Source organism: Solea solea, chromosome 5, assembly GCF_958295425.1.
Source record: "Solea solea chromosome 5, fSolSol10.1, whole genome shotgun sequence".
Lineage (NCBI taxonomy): Eukaryota > Metazoa > Chordata > Actinopteri > Pleuronectiformes > Soleidae > Solea > Solea solea.
Window position 1 is genome coordinate 12,718,589 of NC_081138.1, and position 23,012 is coordinate 12,741,600.

The following is a 23,012-nucleotide window of genomic DNA, read 5'->3' on the forward strand; positions in this document are numbered from 1 at the left end:
TGCTAGATAAATGCATCACAATTTACACTAAAAACAACGTCTAAAAAGCAGGATCACACATATTACTTTATATAAATGTAAACACAATTAAGCCAAATACAAACTACACACACTTCTTTCAGATTTACATGATCATCACCCATTTCACACACAAGTATTGTGATTGAGTGTATTTGTTGTCGCCGTGAGTTCACGCTATGCGAGTGATGAGCAAATGGGTCACACACAACATAATCTTTCACAAGGATGAGCTGCTGACTAGCATGTCTTGTCACCGAAAAAATATGGTCATGAAAACATGTGAGAACAACACAAGGAATCGTATGTGAAACCAGGCTAAATTAAGCTTGGTTTCATGTCATCTTGTCAGTGATCTCTTTCATGTTCATACATGTTGCATTTCTATTTTCTTCTTGTTGAAATGCTTTCCTTTCCCCGTTTAGGTTTCAACCACAGATCGTATATATAAAAAGCCAAAAGACATACGAGAACTGACATGGGAAATGATGAGCCAAAACTCAATGTTAACTTTTGGACTTATAATGCTGTGACCTCTGTTTTGATGTTGTTTTTCTATTTTTATTTCTAATTTTTTCTCTCTGATGAACAATTGCTGTAGTCCTGCTCAGGTTTCAGTGACATCAGACCAAATTTCCAGCATGTTGGAAACAAGAAGAAATCCAGGTAGATCAGCTAAAACTTGCCATAACTCGTTGGCGAGTGGATTGTTGGGCTGAAAGTCTTGCCGTGTGAACTTGGCTTAATTCGACACTGCTTCTACATGAAGCAAGTAGCAGCAAGTTACCCTGGCTGCACCTTCAGGATCTGATGGCCACTGTCAGAGGCAGATGAAACTGAGAAGCTACAATAGGAAAACCGTCCTGATCCTGAGCTCAGTTTGAAACACATTTGTGTTCCCCTGTGACAATCTGATAAGATACTTCGTGTTGATTAGATGTGAAGAGTGTTGTTAAAAAGAATAGTCACTTCATGTGATTTCTGTTTGTTTTTGTGTTTCAAGGATGATCCCATTTGAAATAAGTTATTGTGAGATTTGAAATAGATGACTGACATTCTGTGCCATCAGTGCACACTGAAAATTACAGAGTTGGCAAAATCCTGCCATGCCTAGCCAAGTTGCTAGGGGGAAATCCTAATTTGTGATTCAGATCACTAAAAATCACTATTAAGTCAAGCTGTGGGAGTGTCACGCTAGAAGAAGTGAAACCAAATCTAACAGACCAAAAGTATCATCTGCCAGCTGCTTAGCAGAGGTCTGCTGCTCTCAGCCATCTGAGTTTGATGACCTTGTTAGTTTGAGTGCCTAATCTGCTAATGCTCCGATAAAAATAAACAGTCAGTGCAGTCATTGTCATCCCCATCCTCCCTTTCTGCAGCTGCTATCCACAAACACAGATGACATCTCAATCTTCATTGACGTTAAGAACTTTGTTTCAAACTGACAATCTTCACAGCCAGCGAGTTGTACGAGAATTTTAAATGCAGTCACATTAACATTTTTTTCCAATCAGTGCCTATATTTAAATGTCATCTAGGATGGTATTAAATGTATATTTTTTTCATACTGAATTTGCAGTTTATTTTAGGATTTTCCAAGTACATTTTCTTCTAACAATTTTCCTCTGCAGAGCTTAATAATTCATAGCCAATACTACATCTGAGATGAGACTGGAATAAATAATTTAACTTAGGGTACATATTAGAAAGTCTGCAAAAAACCTCCTTTGACAAATCACTGATGGTTTTTCCAAGCTTGAGTCTAAGGGAGAACAGTTGAGCCCTGCAGCTAACAGCTAGACGTCAAATGCAAACTGTAAAAATATTTGTATGCTCTACAAGAAAAAAATAAAAGATATGGCATTCTATCGAACAAGCTCAGGACAAAACCCCAGATCTCAACAAAGGGGAAGTGCAGCCTGAAGGTCATGCAGCACAAGTCCATGAATTTAAATCAGAAGTATGTCCCAGTATTGACCAAGTGCCAGGAGCTCTAAAGTAATATCCTCAGGTATGCTGTATTATTAACAGAACGAAAAACACCATAATAATTGTGACACAGTATAACTTGAGTAAATGAATTCAACAGCAAATCTCACTCAAGTCTCACTCTTCAAGGGATGCATAAACCTAATGGATATGATTAAACATAATTTAGTTTTCCAGATGGACAGAGGCCCCACTCACAAAATATAATTGAAATGTGTGAGCTCAGCTCATCACCAAGGACTGAACAACTCCCCAGCCTCCACTACAAAGAGGAGCTCATTTCCATATTAACTCCACCTTTATTGGTCCACTGACACATCGTCTCGTCTTGACACAACACAAACACACCGAATTCCTTTCGGGCTATTTGGAAATGCTGATGTTAACATGTGGGATGTTAGCGTCCCATGTATATTAATATCCATTCTTAACAGGTTAGTAAATTGGTTAAATATTGTGAGACTTTACTGGTGAGTGCAGATCCCCTTTGAAGGACATTCACTCACATTAGCTGGGCTAGCATTCTTGACATGGCACTATCACATTGAGTTCTATGGTAGTTTATAATGTATAGTGTTCCCTGACTGACATTTATGTGTAATGAGAGAAAACAAGCAATAAACATGGTGACAGTTGTGTGATCGCGACAGGACTACACAAACTCAGTGTGTCTACGTTAATTGAAGGATGTTAGGTTTAGACACAAAAAATAACTCCTGTCAGGCTTGATTACTACTCTTTTTTACTTGGAGGGTTTGTAGAGAATAATGTGCTCTTGTCACAGTCTCTATAGCCGTGTTTCTATCACGGTAGAGTTCGGTTTGGTATAGTTTCAACAAGACATCAAGCTTTTCTCTCTGACTGTCGTGGGTCAAGCTCCACCCTTACCATTACTCTGGTACCCCAAGAGGGGGGTACCAAAAAACAGTTGAGGATGGTTATTTTGGTACAATTCCTAATGGCAACACAAATAAATCCATACTGTACCGAACTGTGCACTCGGTGGAAACGCGCCATACGACAAAGCCCACCTGAATGCAAGTGTAACTGAATACCCCTATAAACAAACATTCAACAATAAATTCACACTTACTATGAAGGAATCAAAGTTGATGCCTTTAGTTGCTCTTATTAATATTTTAGTGTTAAGTAAACAAAGCCGATCAGGTGAAATAATAAAACTGTAGAGAATGATAACCTGAATCTGGAACTTCAGCCATTTGCCCTACAAATTCATGTTTTGGTTCAGTTTCTCTGTTCTCACTCTGCCATTTTCAGCTACAGGATGCACATGTTTTCACACTACAAAAGGTGCTACACAGCACTCGAATACACTTTTTAACACCAATCTGCAGACAGTGTGCATGGTGAACCCAGAGGAGCATTTAGCAGCTTAAGGGAGTATATTTTCCTCAGAGGTTGACAAAGACCAAACATTGAGCTTAAAGACTAAGAGATATGTTAACATGGGATTTCTTATATGCTCATCATGACAACTTAAAAAGGTAAAATGCCACTGCTGTTCACAGCATAGCTTTTTTTGTATGAATACTACTGGGTTTTGTATTAAACACAGTAGACACACAGTAATCCCAACATACTTGACTGGCAACCCTTAAAATGCAGTCTGACTAAGCCAATTTGTGATGCATTTGAGAGTTTGATGGCTATAAACATGTTTTGCCACATGGCGTCACAACTATGTCTGCTAACATGATAAACAAATGCTTTATTTAATGATTATATGTTGTATGAGGCGAAAATATATGAGAGAAATCTATGTTTCGTTTTTTCCCCCCAAACAAGTCAACATTTTCTTTTCTACATCAGCATCAAACCTCTCGTGGTATACAATGAATAAGAGATAAAAGTACCCAAGATACTGCATTTTTAATGTTAAGTTGGTATGTTTCCCTCAGTGTTTACATGGGTGTCTTCTGACATTTTGCATGTATCCTTGAAAACAGTACTGACCCAAGGAAAATGGTTAGTAAAGTGTGGGCACATGAGGGCCCCAAGAAAAGAGTGATAAACACCAAAAAACTGTCGACCAAATGGGTCTAGAACACGAATGGGAGAGAAAACAGCAAAATAGGATGAACACCATTTTGACAGATGACTCTTTCTGTGTTTACAGCAGATAATGCTGCATCTATATTCAAGGACACCAATGGAGCCTCCCATGAGCAGATCAGCATTCATAAAAGAACTCTTCTGTGACAGGGGTGACTTTGATGCATGTGGTACGCTTGTTTAAGAGAAGGAAACAACATGAGAAAATCCAACCTTCATACACTGGAGACTAAAAAGTAATTGGCACACAACCAGTTTGTAAGGAGCGGTACACAGAGGACAAACTATATTTACCCCTTATGGCATTCAAGGGTTTTAATGGAGTCAATCATGCAAATACAATTGATTCCTGTGTAAGACAGATAACGCAGCTTTACTATTTTAAAGTACAATTTAAATTTTGATTTACGGGACAAACATAAAGAGTAAAAAGTATTTGCATGAACTGATCATGAGTTATTGGGGACTTCTATTCAGCTCAGATTCACCTATTACAACTCTCGCTTGGCATTGAACACTTTGTAGATAATGCTTGACTGAGTCATCAGCAATGTAGAGCCGGTTTATATGGTTGTTCCTCTGATAATAACTCTTAGTTTATTGTTATTTAAATACACTTGACCTTCATTTGCCAAGTCAGGCATAAATCAAAGTCAAATAGTTCCACGTCATCAAGCATGAAGCAAAGCAAAGAAACTTAGGGCCTGTCCACATGGAAAGTTCAGGTCAATAAACATAGGTTTTTGTTTTTAGTCATATTGGCGTTTGGTCCACATGCAAACATCATTTTAGGAGACCTGAAGCGATATTATTTAAAAACGGGTCCCAGAGTGGAAAAGTCTGTAAAAAGTCACCAACACTGTTACAGCGCCACTTACAGGCCTGACATATATTGGGGGGGGGCGGCATTTCCTGAAATGCTGCCATATTTATGGGAAACATTTTCAAAACGACAAAGAAAAAGATTGTTTACCTTTTGTTCCGTTTCTGTGTGGATATGGACTTAAGCTAGTTCAGGGGAACCATACAATCCCGTAGTGTTTCTACACTTAATGCAGTATGTACTGTACTTATTATTCCTCTTGAAGAGCAGCACATTGGGTTGAGGATTTAAGGGATTGCGTGGTAATGAAGCATTAAGTTGCTCGACTGAGGCTCAGGTCAGTGAGCCACATGATGCTTTAACACTCTTTTAGTACCATGAAGGGCTTCAGTGTAATAACACAAGAACCTCATTTTGCATAACCAATAAATCCAAGGCAAATACTGCCCAAAAAAAAGGAAAGTCCTGAAAGAAGCTGTGGTTTTTATACAATATTGACTTTTTAATGCATGTTTTTAGACTGACTGTTTCAAAAACTGTCAACTACAAACTAATTCATTTTAATTGTTTATGTAAATAGAAGCGCTGTATACCATTAAAGTAGGTGTTTACACAGGTGCTGCTGTCTTCATGGCAATCTCAGATCTCACATGACATTTGTGATAACAACTACACAGCATTTACAAGAGCTACTTCTCAAACAAATGTTCATAAACTATTATATCGGACGTTTGAAATTGAAAAAAGGAAAGGAAATGCAAGCCAGAAAACAACTGCTCCTAAGTCAGCCCTATACTGTGCACAGAACGCATCCATCGAATCATGGATGTTTGACATTGCTCCCAAAGGACGAACGAGTTCTCTCTTTAATTTTATCAGTTGTATAATCCCCTTTTGAAAGCCTTTTTAGGGTGAATTAGAAAGGCCCCGTATTCAGAGAGATGCATCGAGAGAAGGGGGCAGGAATAATCACAAGGGCCTAGCTGTCTGTGTGGATTAGAATAGGAAAGAAAATCCTTTCATCTCAGATCTGTACTTCCAAGCTCGGAAGCATGCACGCACACTGACGCACAAAACCAAGTGCATCTTAAATGCATACTTGTCATAAAGGAAGGCAAAAGACCTTTGCTGTTAAACTCTTTTGATGCATAAGAGGTTGTTATTTATGCTTTAACAGATGATATTCAATTATACTCCAAATAGACACGATAGTCACTGGATTAGAGAGCAGCTCGTATAAAAGCTTTGCTCTCAAGGCTGACCTCTCAGTTTGGCTTTTAGGGACGACTGAGTGTAGAGGAAGGCTCGCACACTTGCTTCTCTGATTTCTCGTGCTGAACTGTGGACCACTGCACTATTTTTGGCTGACAGTCTTTTGACATCTAGCAAAATGTAACGAGAGGGATAAACCCAGAGAGCCTCCTCAGCCAGAAAGCAGCAAAATAACACGCCCAAACAACACCATCTGACAGATGAGAAAATGGATTAGCCATTATGTCTGTTTGCTCAGTTGTCTTCCTCTGTGAGGGTTTAACTGTGTGTAAAATGACAAGCCTAGTTGTGCGGAACGGCAGCTGACACTAAAAACTGACAGTAAAAACATAAATGTCTCATATTCCTCGAAAACAAACATTCCCTGTGGCACACGCTTTTATTGCACCTAATTCATAGGAGACTTAACTACAATGTATCCAGTCCAGTATCTCAAACAAGATACTCTCAAGAAAGTACATGACACGTAACCAAGTCGGAAACAATCAAATGAGCTCCACAGACATGTATATACTTTTTTTTCCAAATAAGCCTTTTTTTGGTGCCAATTATAACTAATTACAAACAGCTGATGTGCAGAACAGAGTTCTTTAAGCCTGAACACTGTTTTTGTCTTTTCAAATATCTGATGATTTACTAACTAATTAGTTTATGGACTGTTGTTTAGACAGAACAAGTTGTTTACAGAGGTCATGTTGGTCTCTGGGGAAATTGTGAGAGACATTTTTTCTAAACTTATATAAACAATCCACTGATTCAACATTGCAATCGACACATTGTACAAATAAAACTGGGCAATACTCTAGTAGTGGGTATGGACTGGAAACGTTGTTGCCCAAAGATAAAACAATATTTAATACTTATCTGAGGATTTCAATTGTATTCATTCAATGATGTAGAACAACCAAAGGGAAAGCAAACCATAGAAAAACAACAACAAGCAATAGAATTTCAAAACAGAAACATTAGTGATTCCCTTAGTTTGTTGTATTTAACAAACTGGCAGCAAACAATCCTTCTGAAAAGTATTGGGGGGGGGGGACGGGACATAATCCCCTCTATAATCACACTTGCTCAAACACTGCCTTGTTGTTAACTTCCTCTTCATTAAACTGAAAGCTCTCCTCATGCTGTCCAGCAGCTCTTGGACTCAAATGTTTCTCATCAAGCATTTCACAGCCAAACTCGATGATTACTTAAGCAAGTTCACCAAAGAAAACATCCAAATTCATGGATCGAACTACTGTGAGAGAAGAATTAAGAGGAGGAAATGAATTCTACATGGCCAACACAATAGAAGCTGTGACAGAGACAAAGCTTTCATTAACAAGTGAGAAATCTGTGAGCAGTGTGCAAACTCTTTTACAACCGTGGCAAGGCAGTGCACATTTTGAGCCACCTCTTCCCTCACTGGTAGAAAATTCTAGTTGGGGGAACGAAGGGGCCACGTCTGCTCCTCCCCACTGTGTGGGTTTTGTTCTGCTAATCAGACCACATGCCTCAAGGATTCAGGAATCCAAGAGCTCTCAGCCAGTTCCTCTCATTCCACATACAGCCGCAGCAGCCTGTGACAAACTATTCAGTGTGTTGGGGGGTTAAAGACTCTATCCATTCATAACACTGTTCAACCCTCCCTCCCTCCTCTCCTAATCTCAGGCAGTTCTTTAGCCTGCCACCCCCTTACCCCTCATATGTCCTCTCTGTCTCCTCAACACAGCAGAGCCCTTTTTTAACAAAAAAATCTCTCTCCATACTGCACACTGGGTCTGAATAGTCTCATGGTTTATTATTACACCATGGTCCAACCACACACCCACCACCGTTTTGAATGAAAAAAAACTAAACAGACCTACACTAAGTGCCGGCAATGAAAGTCTTGATATTTGCTTCTCTCTTCTCCTTTTTTGTCCCCCCCCCCACTTATTTTCTGTTTGTTTTCCCTCTTTACTACCTTCCCTGGCTCTCTTGCTACTCACGCATTGAGAGGCGAAATGAGGCACGCTGGAAATGTGCAATGACAATGGAAGACAGCTGCTCTTGCTGCATAAGTCTTTCATGAGCTGAATTAGTTGTACAAGCCTTTTGCTCCCTTCCCCCCACAAATGCCTCCCTCACAGTAAGCTGATCCAGACACAGCACAACACACCTTGTGGAAAGCTTAAAAGAGTGAAAGACGGGGGAGGAAGAGACAAAGCATGATGGAAGCTTTGTTTAACAGATACGTGATTGCTTTTCCTTTTTTGGTAGCCCCTTCAAACATTGTCAAATCACTTCTTCAAATAAAGTTTGACATTTGACAATCTTGGTGTAAACAGGATGACATCGGGTTTCTATTGTGATACTTAAAATAAGCAACTATCATGTTGCAACAGGATAAAAGCCAGTTGTTACACATTGCAGATAAGACCTGATTATACTGTATGGTTTGTGAAGTTCACACATGTTAGATTAACTGAAAAGAGATGGATTTAACATGTGTATCTAAGGACTTTGTTGGTATTTTTTTATTAACTATTATTTTTTTTTAAACCCACCAATAATCTCCATATCTCCACTCTGTTGTTTTTGCTTCTTAACAATGAGAATGTTAGTCAGTCAGTCAGTCAGTCATCATCTACCGCTTTATCCTCTGCCAGAGGGTCGCGGGGGGTGCTGTGCCAATCTCAGCTACATCGGGCGATAGGCGGGGTACACCCTGGACAGTTCGCCAGTCCATCGCAGGGCCACACACACATAGAGACAAACAACCATTCACTCTCACACTCACTCATAAATTATAAACTGAATATCATATTATACTTCAGGATATTACCCTAGTACACTGTTTCTTACGTTTAACATTGTAGCACAGTGACAATGCATAGTTAACAAATACACAGTGTATTTGTATTTAAATGCAGTGTCACTGTCAGAACTGACAGCCAATCCAAACAGCTTCCTGATGCAGAGATATACGACACAAAGTAACTTCTTTCTTTGGTCAAGGTGAAAACAGGCACATTTTACGACTGGAAAGACCTGGTTCCAGCATGAAATATTTCCAAATAAAAAAAAAAGAAACTGGAGCTTCTGAACAATGATTTCTGCTACAACAAGACTATAAACTTTGTGAGCCAAGACATTCTTATAATTCAATTTCTGGGTCTGTGGTCTGCTCTATGGGCTGAGAAATCTGGCAAAATGGCAGCTAATGCTATAAGGATTCTATAATATGGATTTTATGGGGTTAAGGTTCACGACTGCAAAAACAAAAGTGTTTTAAAGCATGCAGAAAATACGGGACTCTGCCCTGCGTGCACACCAGCTGCAGCCGTTTATATCTCTGCTGAATCGCACTGGCATGTCAGTGAGGCATAGGGCACTGTAAACCTTGAAAATGTGAGGTATGCATGGCATGTGTGTTAGTCTAGAAAAAAATGTGGCATCCCTGAGACGTGGATGTTAACATTTCATGAAAAGATATAACAAAAATGTTATAATAACAACTATTATATCAACCCCAAGCTCTGCTCACTCAACAACGATTAGGTACCAAATGTTTTACTACTGCAGCTGTGACAGACAAATGGTGAAGGTTTGTACATAACACGAATTGATTCATCACCTTTCTGATTATTTTATTTCACACTGAAGTTGAGTGAATTATATTAAGCACAAATGAAGCGATTTTACACAACTTTGCATTCCTTTGCCATTTGGAACATATTTTGATAGAGATCAACCATGCTAGTAAGTCCTACAATGAAACCCAGATAACATTCCTAAATTTATGAACTCAGATTATGATCAAGCAGAACTAGTTCACATCAACCATGTTTGTAGCTCCTGGGAGGAATGTTACATTGAAGTCAGATGTACACATAACTTTTAGTAAGAAAATAAAAACAAAAAATGTTGTGTGGATGTCAGTTTTGGACATTTATAGAAACATCTGAGTGCCGCATGTCCTAATACAACACTGGAAATGTGTCAGATTAGCTGTTGGACATAAGAGTCCTAAGATCCATGTTTGTGCAAAATGTAAAGCAGTTGAACAATTAAAGAGACACTTATCTTTAAGAAATTAGATGTTCTCTTTTCCGCTGTAAATTCTGTTCAATATGGAAACAGAATTAGCTTGGACAGGTTAGCCAACAGCTCCACTTAATGTGATTTGCTCCCCCTCTAAAAAAAATTAGTCAGTCTCTCTTCTACCCCAGAACCTTTAAACGCTGGTACTTCTTAGGAAGTAATGGGCTTCAGCTCAATAGCGACAGTCAAACAGGCAAAGGCTTAGAGAAAGAACTCGAGCTACCCCTCATGAGATCTGCTACTCTCTGAGCTGGACATCAGCAGTGATGCAGAGCAGTGGCTGTGCTCTTTCATTCAACTGCAGCCTTTTCTTCAAACCCACACTCCACCACCCCCCACCCCCCAAAGTAACATTGCCAATGTAATTTTCCATGAGAGCTGTTCCATTTATCAAGGCCAGTGGCACATTGAGGCAGCTGATGAATGCCTTACTCCTCTAGATTTGTATAATGAGAGGTGGGAGAGTAAGACTCACTCAGAGGTGGTTAGCACTTGTACGAAGGAGGTAGAGATGATTTATTCAGCATCTGAGAGCTAATGCTGTGGGGAGCTTTAACTTGGACAATGACAATGCAGCCACGCTATTACACCTCTACCATGGAGAGCAAGATTGCAACTGAGACACATACTGATTGATGCTTAGATTATACTTTGACATAAGGGACTTAATCCTTTTAAATCTACTCTAAAACACTACTTAAAGTGTCATATTATTACATTTCACCATTTAATAATAAACATGATAGACCCAGATTTGAACATGAAAGGTTTGTACTTCCATGTCTGATTTTACATTCAACAATTTATTTTACAAACTTAAAGAATGTTTTGGGCGTCAAATCCAAAAATGTTGTGACAGTGTGTATAGCTCGCTCTGTGGCTTAAAAATATACACATTAGTACATATTCATTTCATGTTCAAGGTTTTTTGGTGATAACACATTAAAGGAATAATACTGATAATAGTCCTACACTAAACTGAAGCTTGTGCGGTTACAGATGAAGATGGAGACGGTGGTTTCTGCTCAATCTAGACACAGAAGTGGATGTAGTTGGTAGATCTGTTACAGAGCTAGTTAAGTAAAGTACAACACTGATTATGTTAAGTGTTTAAGGTCCAACAGACAATACATGAACACCACTAGTCACTGCAGTTGAGCACATGTCAGACCAAAACAACAATGATTGTGACAGCTGATGCCAGACAGCTATCATGCCTCTTCCAGCTGGTCACCAATGAAAAGAGATCTGTTACATCATGTATACATCAAGTTACTTATGATTCCTGGGAGAAGAGCCATTTTGGAGGCCTGTACTGGGTTGTAGAGCTCTCCATTGCAGAAATGCCAAATATAATATTAACCCTGATCTTCTCTCCTTCCTTAACTGAAGCTTTTTCCAACCAAAAAAATTTGCTTTGTTTGGAAGTAAATGCATAGTCGCCTTCAGCTAAACACTGAACTACTTTCTGCCATTACTGATCAGCTTGTTATTCACTGTATCTATCGCTATTGACGTTATCAGCACGTGATCACATGATAAACATTGGACGAAGAACATCCAGAAGACTGAGCTTTCGGAAAACTTAGGGCAAGATCATATTTTCCGCGCACACGTGGGTGCAGAGGTCCGCTAAGGCCACATGACACGAATTTCGTTATCCACCAAGTTCCGAGAGTACACCTCCAATTTGAGTTAATGCTACCCATATGTGCCGACTGCACATGCTCCCTCTGTTGCACAACGCTTTCCATTCCAGTTGGTGGTGCACTCATGTTTCGGTCAACAGAGAAAAAGCAGGGGACACCTTGCTTGACATTATGTGAGGTCGTCAGCTGGTACCTACACATGTACGACTCTACAAACAATACAAATGAGGGCAAACTCCTGTCAAGAAATCTCCATTACTGGACTTGAATGTGAGATCAAGCACGTATGTGTGTAATGCTTATCATCAACTCTAGGTCTGGGTCCATCTTTACCACTGCTGTACTTGACCATGGCCTGTTCGCCTGTCTAATGCGATCTCACTGTAATTTAGTTTTTTAAATGAAAAAAAGCAACCCATCAGGTTTGTCATCTAATAAAAAGCCAGAATTGCTGTGCGCATCAAATTAATCACATCCTTTTTTTCTTCAAGGATACATTTCACAGGTTAGCTGCTGTGTTAAAAGCAGTTGTGACCTCTCTCCTTTATTCACTGCTGTCGACCAATTCCTTTGGTTCTCCCACAAAAGCCCTTTTATTTTAAGTATATTATGGGGACAAAGACTTTGCTGAAATATCCTTTCACAGCAGTCGCTCCACAGAGACTCTACAGCTTGTGCTCATTGCTGGGTGTCCTGGATTTGAGGAATCAAACAGGCTTCCTCGCAGCCCATCCCCCACGCCTCTTTCAGAGCAGCAGGAAAACCGATGAAGGCGTGCTTTGCACCAGCTCCCTCCCCCACATACTGCTCCACCAGGCATTACTGGGGCTTGTGGGATTAAGAATGGAACACGATGACAGACAAAAACAGTCCTCAGCACCTCCCTGCTCGGCTGTCTTTCTTACAGGGAGAGCATGAAAAGGCTGCTATGAGGCATACAATAGACACAGTGATAGATCAACTCTGAGTGAACAAGATAAGTGTGGGTGAACAGCTACAGGGATCTTTATACTGTTCTAGCATAACAATGTCAGTTCTGAAATTGTGCAAAGGAAATTAAGTGAAATTGACTTAACTTCACATCTGTAATGTGATGTATACGATATGACTGACACTATTATTATATTGTTGTGTTTTCAGTTTTGCTGGCTCGTGTACATCATGACACTTAGGGTTATTTACAACTGATGTTGGCTGGTATAAATCTTTTACATGGCATTTAGTCATCAGTCCTCCACTGATAAAAAGGAAACAAACCACCGTGTGTGTTATTTTATAAGCCTGGACTCTGCTTCATAATTGTCAAGGGTGCCCTTTTTTTCACAGAGTGGTAATAAAAGAGAAAACAGTAGATGTTTTTATAGATCACATGTCAGGCAGCTGCGGGGGAAAGAAAACATCTCACAGGCTGCTGGGACTGGCTATCACAAAGCACAACTTCAAGAACCCAACAATGTTTAGTCTTATGCTGTGTTTCCATCATGGTTCAGTTTGTTACAGTATGGTACGATGTGGTAAAGTTGCATTTCGACTGAGAACAGTACATTTTCTTGGTTGGTGATGGTGTGGGCTGAGCCCGTTGGCCATGTAGTGTGACGTTGTATAAGCGAGACACAACAGACAACAATGGAAGACATCCAGCAGCTCATTTTTTTCCTGCTTGGTTTGTGATCGTTAGTCTCAACACGAGAATTTACTACAGACGTTTGCCTCGACATCCATGGAGTATTTACACAATCACAAAGGAGTGGCGAAGAATGGAATGGTTTGTGCCAGTTATTTTGGAACTATTCCTAATAGAAACACAAAAAAATGCACCGTACTGTACCAAACCGAAGAGGTGGAAACACGGCTTTACTGCGATGCAGATGCAAATTCCCCCAGATAAAACCAACAAAACAAGGTGAGGATTTTTGTTGACAATAAAAAACTCTGCTTGATGAAAACAAAACAAAAAAAGAGTTCAGGGCAAAGCTGAACATTTACAGCACATCTTCATTAAAAAAATCAGTTTTATAAACAGAGCAATGTTTATGTTGTTACTCGGAGACAGAAATTATTTAGATTTGAGATGAAATGAATGTATTACTGCCAACAAATTATGACCTTATTAACGACTGACTTTCAACAATAAATTGAATCAGGAACGTGTTTCGACTAAACATCTTAAAAAAAAAAAAAAAACAACTGTCTCCATCAAAGCCTTGAATTAATAACTGCGTTTGACAAAAAACAATATAACAAACACTTATCTGCAAAATAGCACACAAGCACATCAACATAGAATAAAAAGGAAGAAAGAAAAGCTTACCTTTTCATTTTTCACCTTCTTTAATGTCTTGCATTCACTGCTACCATTTTCCACCTCCTCTGGTTCAGTTTTTGTGGTCAATGCTGGTACTATCCCAACTTGTTCAAGTGCAATATTCCCCATTTGATTGGCTTCTGCCAAGTCTGTTGATTGTGTGTTCTCAAAGGACACATTACGACTATTCCCCAGAGCAACTTGGGCTTGAGACACAACATCCATCTCTGAAGCAGCTATTGCTACAACTGGGGCCCCATCTGTTTTGTCCTTCTTACTTTTGCCACTAGCCCCTTCTTTCTCTTTTTTACCACTCAGAACACCTCGAGAGGCTTTGCCTCCTTTTTCCATATTCCTCCCCGAGGTGGAATTACTGCCAGCAGCTCCTGTTCCCACTGCTGTACCTGTCGGCTCCCCTTGAGTCCGTCCTGCAGTTTCTTTTTTACTGCCATCTCCAACTGAAGCTTTGCTACTATTGTCTTTAGAGTTCTTACTGCGCTTGTATTTGGATTTGCTTTCCTTACCTTGGGAGCCAGACACTGGACTAACAAACCTGATGTTGTCAGGTAACGCTGCCACCGCACTGGGTGGTGCCGCCATACCGTCCTTGGTACCAGACATCTCAAGTTTGTCTTTCTCTAAATCAGCGTCAAGGTCAATAATCAGATTTCCAACACCGATATCCCACTCATCCCCGCTGTCATAAGTGTCCACCGCATTAGAGTCCACACCTTTCCCGCCTGCAGTGCCACCACTTAGGGACATTTTAGTGCCAACGGCCCAGGATTGCCTCAGTGAGGTCCGACACCCTCTCAGCGAGTTGGGACTCCGGGGCAAGGGTTAACGAATCCTCACGGTGTACTTGTTCCTGTTCCATTTAACCACATATTCCCTAGAGAGAAATAAGAAAAATTGTTAGATGAGCCTAATTATTCTAATACAGAACTAAATCAAAAGCTCTGCCGTCACAGAACTGATCATTTCATTGGGCGCAAGGCACAAGAAAATCATTTGATCATGAGCCAGTAATTCTCCGATGATCACTGCGCAAACCACTATGGTAATACCCACTTGTGTGACAGCACTGCTCCAAAACCCTCTCTTCATAATCACTTCCCACAGTCGTCATGGCAACCATGGGAAATGTAGCTTAAATCCTGCTTTGACTGCCAAGGTGGCCCCACTGTTCTGAATGACTGGCTCTCTATTCACAGGGCACTGCTGATAGTGTCACTGCTGATACAAAAGGAAATAAGCAGTAGCTGGTCTCACACCCCCTCATAGTTTATAAAGCAGTGTCTTTTCAACTCAAGAGCACAGTGGTAATCTTGCATTAACAAGATGGAGGAGCTTAAAAAACCTTGAATGGACCAGTGTGCATCTCAGGAGAACACCAGTTAATTCTTCTTGTTTACAAAATGCAGCCCAAAGGTCAATGTGTTTCATATCTTGTCAGAAGAATTTAAAATCCCTGTGCAGATCCCAGCTGTAAATAATTTGGACATGTGGATCCAGATACACTGAGGTTACCAACTCAATTTCCATAATTCAGATCAAACTTAGCAGGTGTTTGGAAGAGTGGAGAGTCTTTTTTTCCTCAGTATCTGCAAATTTTTCTTTGGAAAAATGAGACAGTACATGAAAGTGTATTCATTTTAACTTATTTATGTAATTGTCTATTGTTTTATCCCTTTTACTGAGTCAATCTTATGTGCTTTCTGATATGTTCATTTGTTTTCTCTCCGTTTCCCGTATACACTTGTTCCTGGTCTCTCTCGCCTCTCTCTTTACACAGTTGCTCCTTCAATTAGCTGATTTGATTTGACCGTTAAGCACTTTGTAACATGTGTTAGGAAGAGCGCTATATAAATAAAGTAGATTTTTTATTACTTTCAGACCGGTGGCTCAATTATCTTCCCTGAGCTGTAAATGACTTGGTGATAATGATGTTAAATGTAAGGATGAACTAAGGCAAGGGGGAAACAAGGAGCGCTGCACTTTCAATCCTGTGACAGCTGAGTGCGTGTATGTAAATAATTAAAATCAAATGTGAAGAGCTCATCTCACCTTGCCATGAAAAACATTAAGTATAAGGAAGCCTAAGCACAAAATACCCTGGGGTGGTGGCAGGCTGATGAGATCAATCCCACCTCACTCAGACTGGATTTCTTTCATTCAAGAAACACAGTCAAGCTCTAAAAAACTAATAAATGTTTAGCTTTTATTTCTGATTTGTCGCCAGAATAATTTTGTTTTATATCAGTACAAATAAATGTGAATATTTTCTTGCTGGAGTTATTGGCATTTAACCTCATAGTAATGTATTTTCTATCAATGCATTAGTAAGACTTCCGCAATGAGGCTTACATTTAAAAGCAACCCTAAGAAACTAGAGGTGCAGTAATTTCTCTAGTTTCTGACTAAAATTAAAAAAAAGGTTAAGTAATGTACTTTTAAGATACACACTATTCAGCGTAAAACAAGCTCTGGTCCTTGAACCACCAGTAAGTTGATGAACTAAAAAAAAGGATTGGAGTGAACCTAAGAAATTCCTATTTATTTATGTAAAATGAAGATTCAACAGAGCCAGAGAAGTAAGCTGACATTGTTATTTGAACATTGGGCTTCGCTTGCTAGAAACAGTGAGAAGATATTCTAACCTCATGTAAACACAGCTGATCCAGATAAGCTTATCAAGTCAGCTCGTGAAGCTTCTGGAATAACTATGACCGAATCGACTGAGATTGAATTGGCATATTTTCTGCTTCATTACAATATTGTCTCTATAAATCAGCTGCCTCGCTGCAGACCAGGTTAATTAAATACAACACATGCCTTTACTAAAACTGCTGCTTAACCCTCCAGGATTAAGAGCTGGGTTGTTACCATTGACTGACAGAAGAGGAGTAATTTTGTACCCTCAACCATTACTCAGCTCTCATTATAACAACAGCCCAAAGTGGCAGCTGGATCACGAAATGCAGAGAGCTCATGTCGATTCACTTAAGAGGCCATTCATATCACCCCCAGCAGTGACAGAGGTAAAACTGTTGAACAATCATTTGATTGCCGTGCATGCTCATTTCTCACAGATGGCTCCCCAAAGGAACAACAGTCAGTGGCAGGTTTTGGAGGGCGGAGAGATGCAGCTGTCCCTGTTTGACTGGGTAAACAGTTGTGAGGTCTAATTTGTCCAACACCTTCACAAAAGAGAGGTTGTAACTCTATCGGCAGTTGACCTACTGTACTGCCCTTCGTCAGAACTGCAGTGCAAGCTCCTTTTGAAAAAGCTTGTCTGAGGAAATGTCCCAATGAGAGCCCCATTGAGTGAAAGGCATGCAGGCTGTGCATCTCCCAGAGTGCTTGTCCTTTTTTTTCACAGATCTGGTTTCATTCAGCTATCTATCACAGAGGCCACAGAAGGGTGAGGCCGCCTTGAAAGTACAGGAAAAAAAGACGGGGGAAAGAGATTTTGTGGATGATTTGCCATGGAACACAACTGAAATGGGACCTGGTGTTTTCCGTGCGTGACACAAGCACCATCTTTGCATAAAACACAAAAGGATGTCATATGAAATAACCCTCGCAAGAGGAGTGTGAAACTCAATCTATTCTTGTTGATATGCATCAGACAGCAACAACATACACATGGTGAAAAGTATAATGCAAGGTGAGTTTGCGATGTAGTTAAAAAAAAAAAAAATCAGCCCCTGAGCTCAGGCTTGAGAAAGAAACATTCTCAAACTAGGCATGTGTCAACATGAAATATTCAAAGTATGATTACAGATGAATGTGGATGTGAGAAACAGCGATAGTGTTAATAGCAAAAAAAAAAACCTTGTTTTTAAATATGAGCTTTGCTTCAGTCATAACACACGCAAATTTACTGGTGCGAAATAGCTCAGGCCTTTGTTTGCAGTTGTTCCAGATTTAATTACAAGCGTAAAAACTTTCACTATGCTATGATGATGTTTTATTGAGATACGTATAGACTCATAATGATTATTGCCTCATCTCTGCTCCCACAGCTCCAAACCTCATTAAGGACTGAAAAATGCTACACCACAGTTACTTTAACTTCCCTTGCAGAGATACAGGGAGTGAGTGTGGTTTGCAATAGCTCACAGAAAGGACTTTAGGGCCTCTAAAATGTCAGCTGCATGCTCTGCATAGCTGTGGCTGTGTCTATCAAACAAGCACTGACTGGTTGAATAGTGAGGGATATCGAGGAGCACTTGGGCTGGCCGAACACCAAACACATAACTAAGATAATAAAACAAATGGTGAAGCAACAAGATGGTTTGTTTAACTTCTTTCTGTTTAATGTGCTTTTGTTTGGCTTTCTTGACTTTGGTCAGAAGCACTTTTAAGATTTACCATTGGGAAAATAAAACATTTTCAAAGACAAAATGATGGATGCTAGAAAAGAACAATTCCACTTCAAGTAAAAGCATGCTTTACAATCCTACTCTAATTCAAACAACCCAGAAGTGAGTGTATTAGTTCTGTTGACTTTTTAAGTTTAAAAACACTGAAGTGTAAAAACATATACATCCGATCATATGATTTAAATATGACTGATTCTATTCTATTTTCTCTTTTTGAATTTACAGCTGCAAACCACAAAAGGAATAATGAGAAACTCCTCCAGCGATGTTGCTGGAAACCTGGAAATGTGGCTTCACTTCACCAAGAAAGAGGATCATGTGGTAAAGTCTGTAAATAATATTTCTTAACAAAAGTGGGAATAACAGAAACATCTATCAACACAACAGGATTTGAAACATCAGGATGCCATGTGCTTGACACTACACAAACATTCCACTGCCTCTGAGATAGACCACATATGAAACATTGACATGTCTTTCAGATTCCTCCTGAAGCCAACCAGGAAAATGTGGTTGCAAAAATAAGTCTATGGAGAAATAAGCCCACTTTATACTTGATGTATATAACACCAGTAAACATTTTCCTGAAGATAAAATGCTTCACTAGCTTCGATAGAAGCTAGTGAAGGGCTAATGAAGGGCTAATGCTAAAAACCCTCCACTTATTCCAGACACAGGCAATGGATCAAGAATTATTAAAGGGATTGCATAAAACAAATCTTTTACATTTCTATCCAATCAAGACGAAACCTTTGAAGACGTTTTCTTTGTTGTACAAAGACTTGCATGAGACACAAAGCAAATGCATGAGATGTTAGCAATTGCTTTACTCCAAAATGATTTATAAGCAACAGATCATTTACCACAGAGCCCCACAGTAACCTGTGTGGAGATGGATTGTAAGCTCGAGCTGATTACCAAAATAGAAATGCACTCAGCCAATACAGGTGATGGGGAATCAGCAGTCAGTGTGTTGGCCAGTATCTTTATCAGTGAATATGTCAACCACAGGAACTTACACTCACCAGCGAAAGATGAACATCATTGGGGCTTTTCATGTTTTCATCAATATGCATGCACAAAATATTGTTGGTGGTACCAAGACATTAAGAAACATTAAGATTTGATTTCATCTAAAATAGAAAACTAAAACAAGTGACATTTGTGTTCGTACTGCCTCAACACACAAAGGTTTAATGCAATCAAATCACCACTACTGCAGTGAGTTCATATAGTATCGGCATCGTTATGCGTGTTTTGGACTAGTAGCTGTACGACTCAATATGACAGCAACTTGTGGAGGAAGTGTGAAATCTCTGGTTGATCAGGCCTTTCTGACCAGGGTCTGGTGAAATGCAGCAGAAAAAGGCTCACAAGAATGCCTCAATGCATCATTCTTTGTGACAGTTTTAATTAAAATGACATACTGCAACCCCTTTCTTTCCTTTTTTTTTTTATCTACTCTTGCGTTCAACTCTCATTGGTGGCCAGGGTGGACAAATCAGGGACAGTGTAATAAAACAACATGCCTGCTTTGGGAGTCATTTGAGTCAGTTAACTACAATATTGTGCAACTTAAAAACAGGAAATGTGATTGGCTATGCTGGCACTAAAGATAAGCAATTAAAGATAAGGTCAGTGGCATGAGAGACTGCTCGAGTAGACAATTACACCTAACCTCGACTGAGCATGCACTTTACAAAGTTTACAACACCAAAGACCAGCATTTTCAGATAACCATTATTGACTTGTTGACATGAATAAGTGACATCATTAACAAGGAAAAGGGCACAAATAGAACAACAATTACATTACTTTAAGTGAGCATGTCAAGGAGTAAAGCCAAACTTCTTCAAGGGGCTTAAAAACTAAACTAGAGAGTCTACAGAGAGCTCATACCTTCACCAACACTAAACTCTATTTTCTTTTCAAATGATAAACAGAAGACAGTGCTAAAAAAAATCTCATTGGCAAAAGTAATCATGAATATTGAATGACACTAAAATCAACGGCTAATTTCCCATCCTGACACAAATTAGTCTTCAAATGAATCACCAATTGTTTTAATAATTAGTTTATTGGTGTGAGTTGGACCTTTATAAATTAAATTGAATTTTTTATTTGTTTCTCTGTGACAGTACCAGACTTTTTTGGAAGGTGTCCTCATTTTGGGGGGTTTGAAACACCAGTTTTTCACCATATTCTAAATTAATGGATGAAATTGATGAATATAAGTACTGTAACAGACGAAGTTCATTCCTCATAGAAGAATCGAGTGTGTGCGAGTGCATCTGTGTTGTTTTTGGTGCATGTTCAAGTGCATAGAATAAATATGAGAGCAGACAGTTGCTCTGTCTTCATTGGGAAGAAATGTTTTAGAGTATATATTTTTAATTCCTTAAAACTCATTTCATAAAACTAGTTTCAGACGTAAAGTGACGAATGGAAAACTGAGTTTGTTTTCATGTCGACAGAGGTGCTTGATGACATGTCATGGGATAACTTCCAAAAATATAATAATGCTACACATAAATGAAAAGCAAGCTTTGTGGAGTACTTGTCGATGGCACTATATTATGTGGACTATTTAAACAGCAGATGTTTGGAGCCGATAACCCAACCGGTTCTAAATATAATAACGGTATGAGGCAGACTATTTTCAAACCAACATTAATCTGGAATCCCAGGGAAAAAGCATCTTCTTTGGCAACTTGCGCTCCTTTGATTATGAGATCAATAGATATGAAAGAATAAAGAGTTGCTCTTGAGGATGAAACGGCTGAGAGATAAAAAAAAAAAAGAAAAGAAAATCAAGCCAACTTGTGTTAAATATCACAATTGAAATAGTAAACGTATTTAAATCACTTAAATCAAAGCTCAAATTACACTTGCTGTCATTTCAGAGTGGAAACACTTGCCACAGTGAATAACCTTGTTTTTACTCAGAATAATAAATAATGCTAAGACCATGATAATTTTGCCAAGCCTAAGTAGTGTTGGAAATTTGACCTACCTATGAGTTCAAATAAATAATCCAATCATGGCTTGTTACAGAGTTCGGAAAGAACACTTACAAATTGGTCAGACTGTGAGGAAGCCTTGATCTTAAAACTCTGACAAGGTGGCAGATTGATTTTTCCTGTGCTAAGAGAGAAGCTGGCAGAAACAAGAGCAGCTCCATTATCATGCTCAGCCATTTCAGTCTACCGTAATTCCTGAATTACAAAAGCCAGTCACTCGGATTCTCAAAACACCTCTAATTATCTTTAGTCTCTTCATTCTATAATTGAGATGCACACTTTAAATGCAAGTCGATAGAGTAACAGCAGCAGCATCTACTGTGACACATTTAATTGTGTTTGTGGTCAACTGTGAAGCACGATGATTGCATGATCCATCTCCCAGTGGACAAACCGCTTCACCGGCGTTCACAACCAAGTTTGTCACTTTTCAGTGCTGTTCATCTGTTTGATAATATCTGTATCTAGTTATTTCACTACAAAACCCTATCTGTATTTAAATAAAAATGAAAACATCACAGTGCGTAATCATTTGTCTTATTCTGTCAAAATCTAATGAGACTCCCAATGGCTTGTGATTTACACAGAGAAAAATAGACCTTTGCCATAGTTGCCATTGGGTAAAGTCCATTATCAAACAGCACAACACCCCTTAAAATATTGGTGGGGACACCTGTACTTACAGGTGGTCAAGCAGTATCTATTTGCAATCCGATCACAGACAATGTAAAGGGGTAAAGGGGGCCTACTTCTACCACTACTTACTGCTGCTGTGTGTTAGAGGGTGGGGCTAGGCCATTGGTCAGTTACTTAAGGCCCTGGTATACTTCCGTGCACAGCTTGCCCGCCAACCGGAAATTCACTGATCATCAAAACATTTTGTCAAAGGATTGAAATTGAAAATGTACCACCTTGTTACCACTGGAAGGTTTATGAAAATGGCGACTGTGTGGTGTCCATATAAATAAAACAATGAAATGAAGGAAAGAATAAGTTAACATTCATCCAGTTGCATTATTGATAATCTTTGATGAAAGGGATTGCAATAAGTATTTATATAATGAAGCCCTTAAAGCCAAAGCTGATGTCATCTGCATAAAAAGAAAATATTTATCATCCTGTGCAAATAATGAAAACAGAGTAACAATATTACAGTTGATAAAGTGGTAGCTACTATATTTGCAAGGATTTTACTGAAGTGTGGCATTTTACATACCCTAGGTTATCAAGATTTAACTTATTTGGTTACAGCCAGTGAATTGATCGAGTGTTATCAACATTTCAGCATGACAGAGAATAGATAAGAATACATGGACATATAGTACACAATCTAATTAAATATAATACATGAGCTGCAGGTAGATATCAATGTTAAAATCACAAACTATCAATTTAAACTTAACT

At 39.2% G+C, this 23,012-nt stretch overlaps 1 protein-coding gene across 2 annotated transcripts in view; it reads right to left on the reverse strand.

The window, feature by feature from the left end:
- LOC131459291 (zinc finger protein 609-like) overlaps nt 1-23,012 on the reverse strand; it is a 71,751-nt gene that overhangs the window by 34,694 nt on the left and 14,045 nt on the right. For both annotated transcript variants that reach the window (XM_058628914.1, XM_058628912.1), the window contains exon 2: nt 14,207-15,092. In XM_058628914.1, coding sequence (XP_058484897.1) covers nt 14,207-14,965 — 759 coding nt within the window. In that variant the 5' untranslated portion in view covers nt 14,966-15,092. The remainder of the gene's footprint in view (nt 1-14,206; nt 15,093-23,012) is intronic.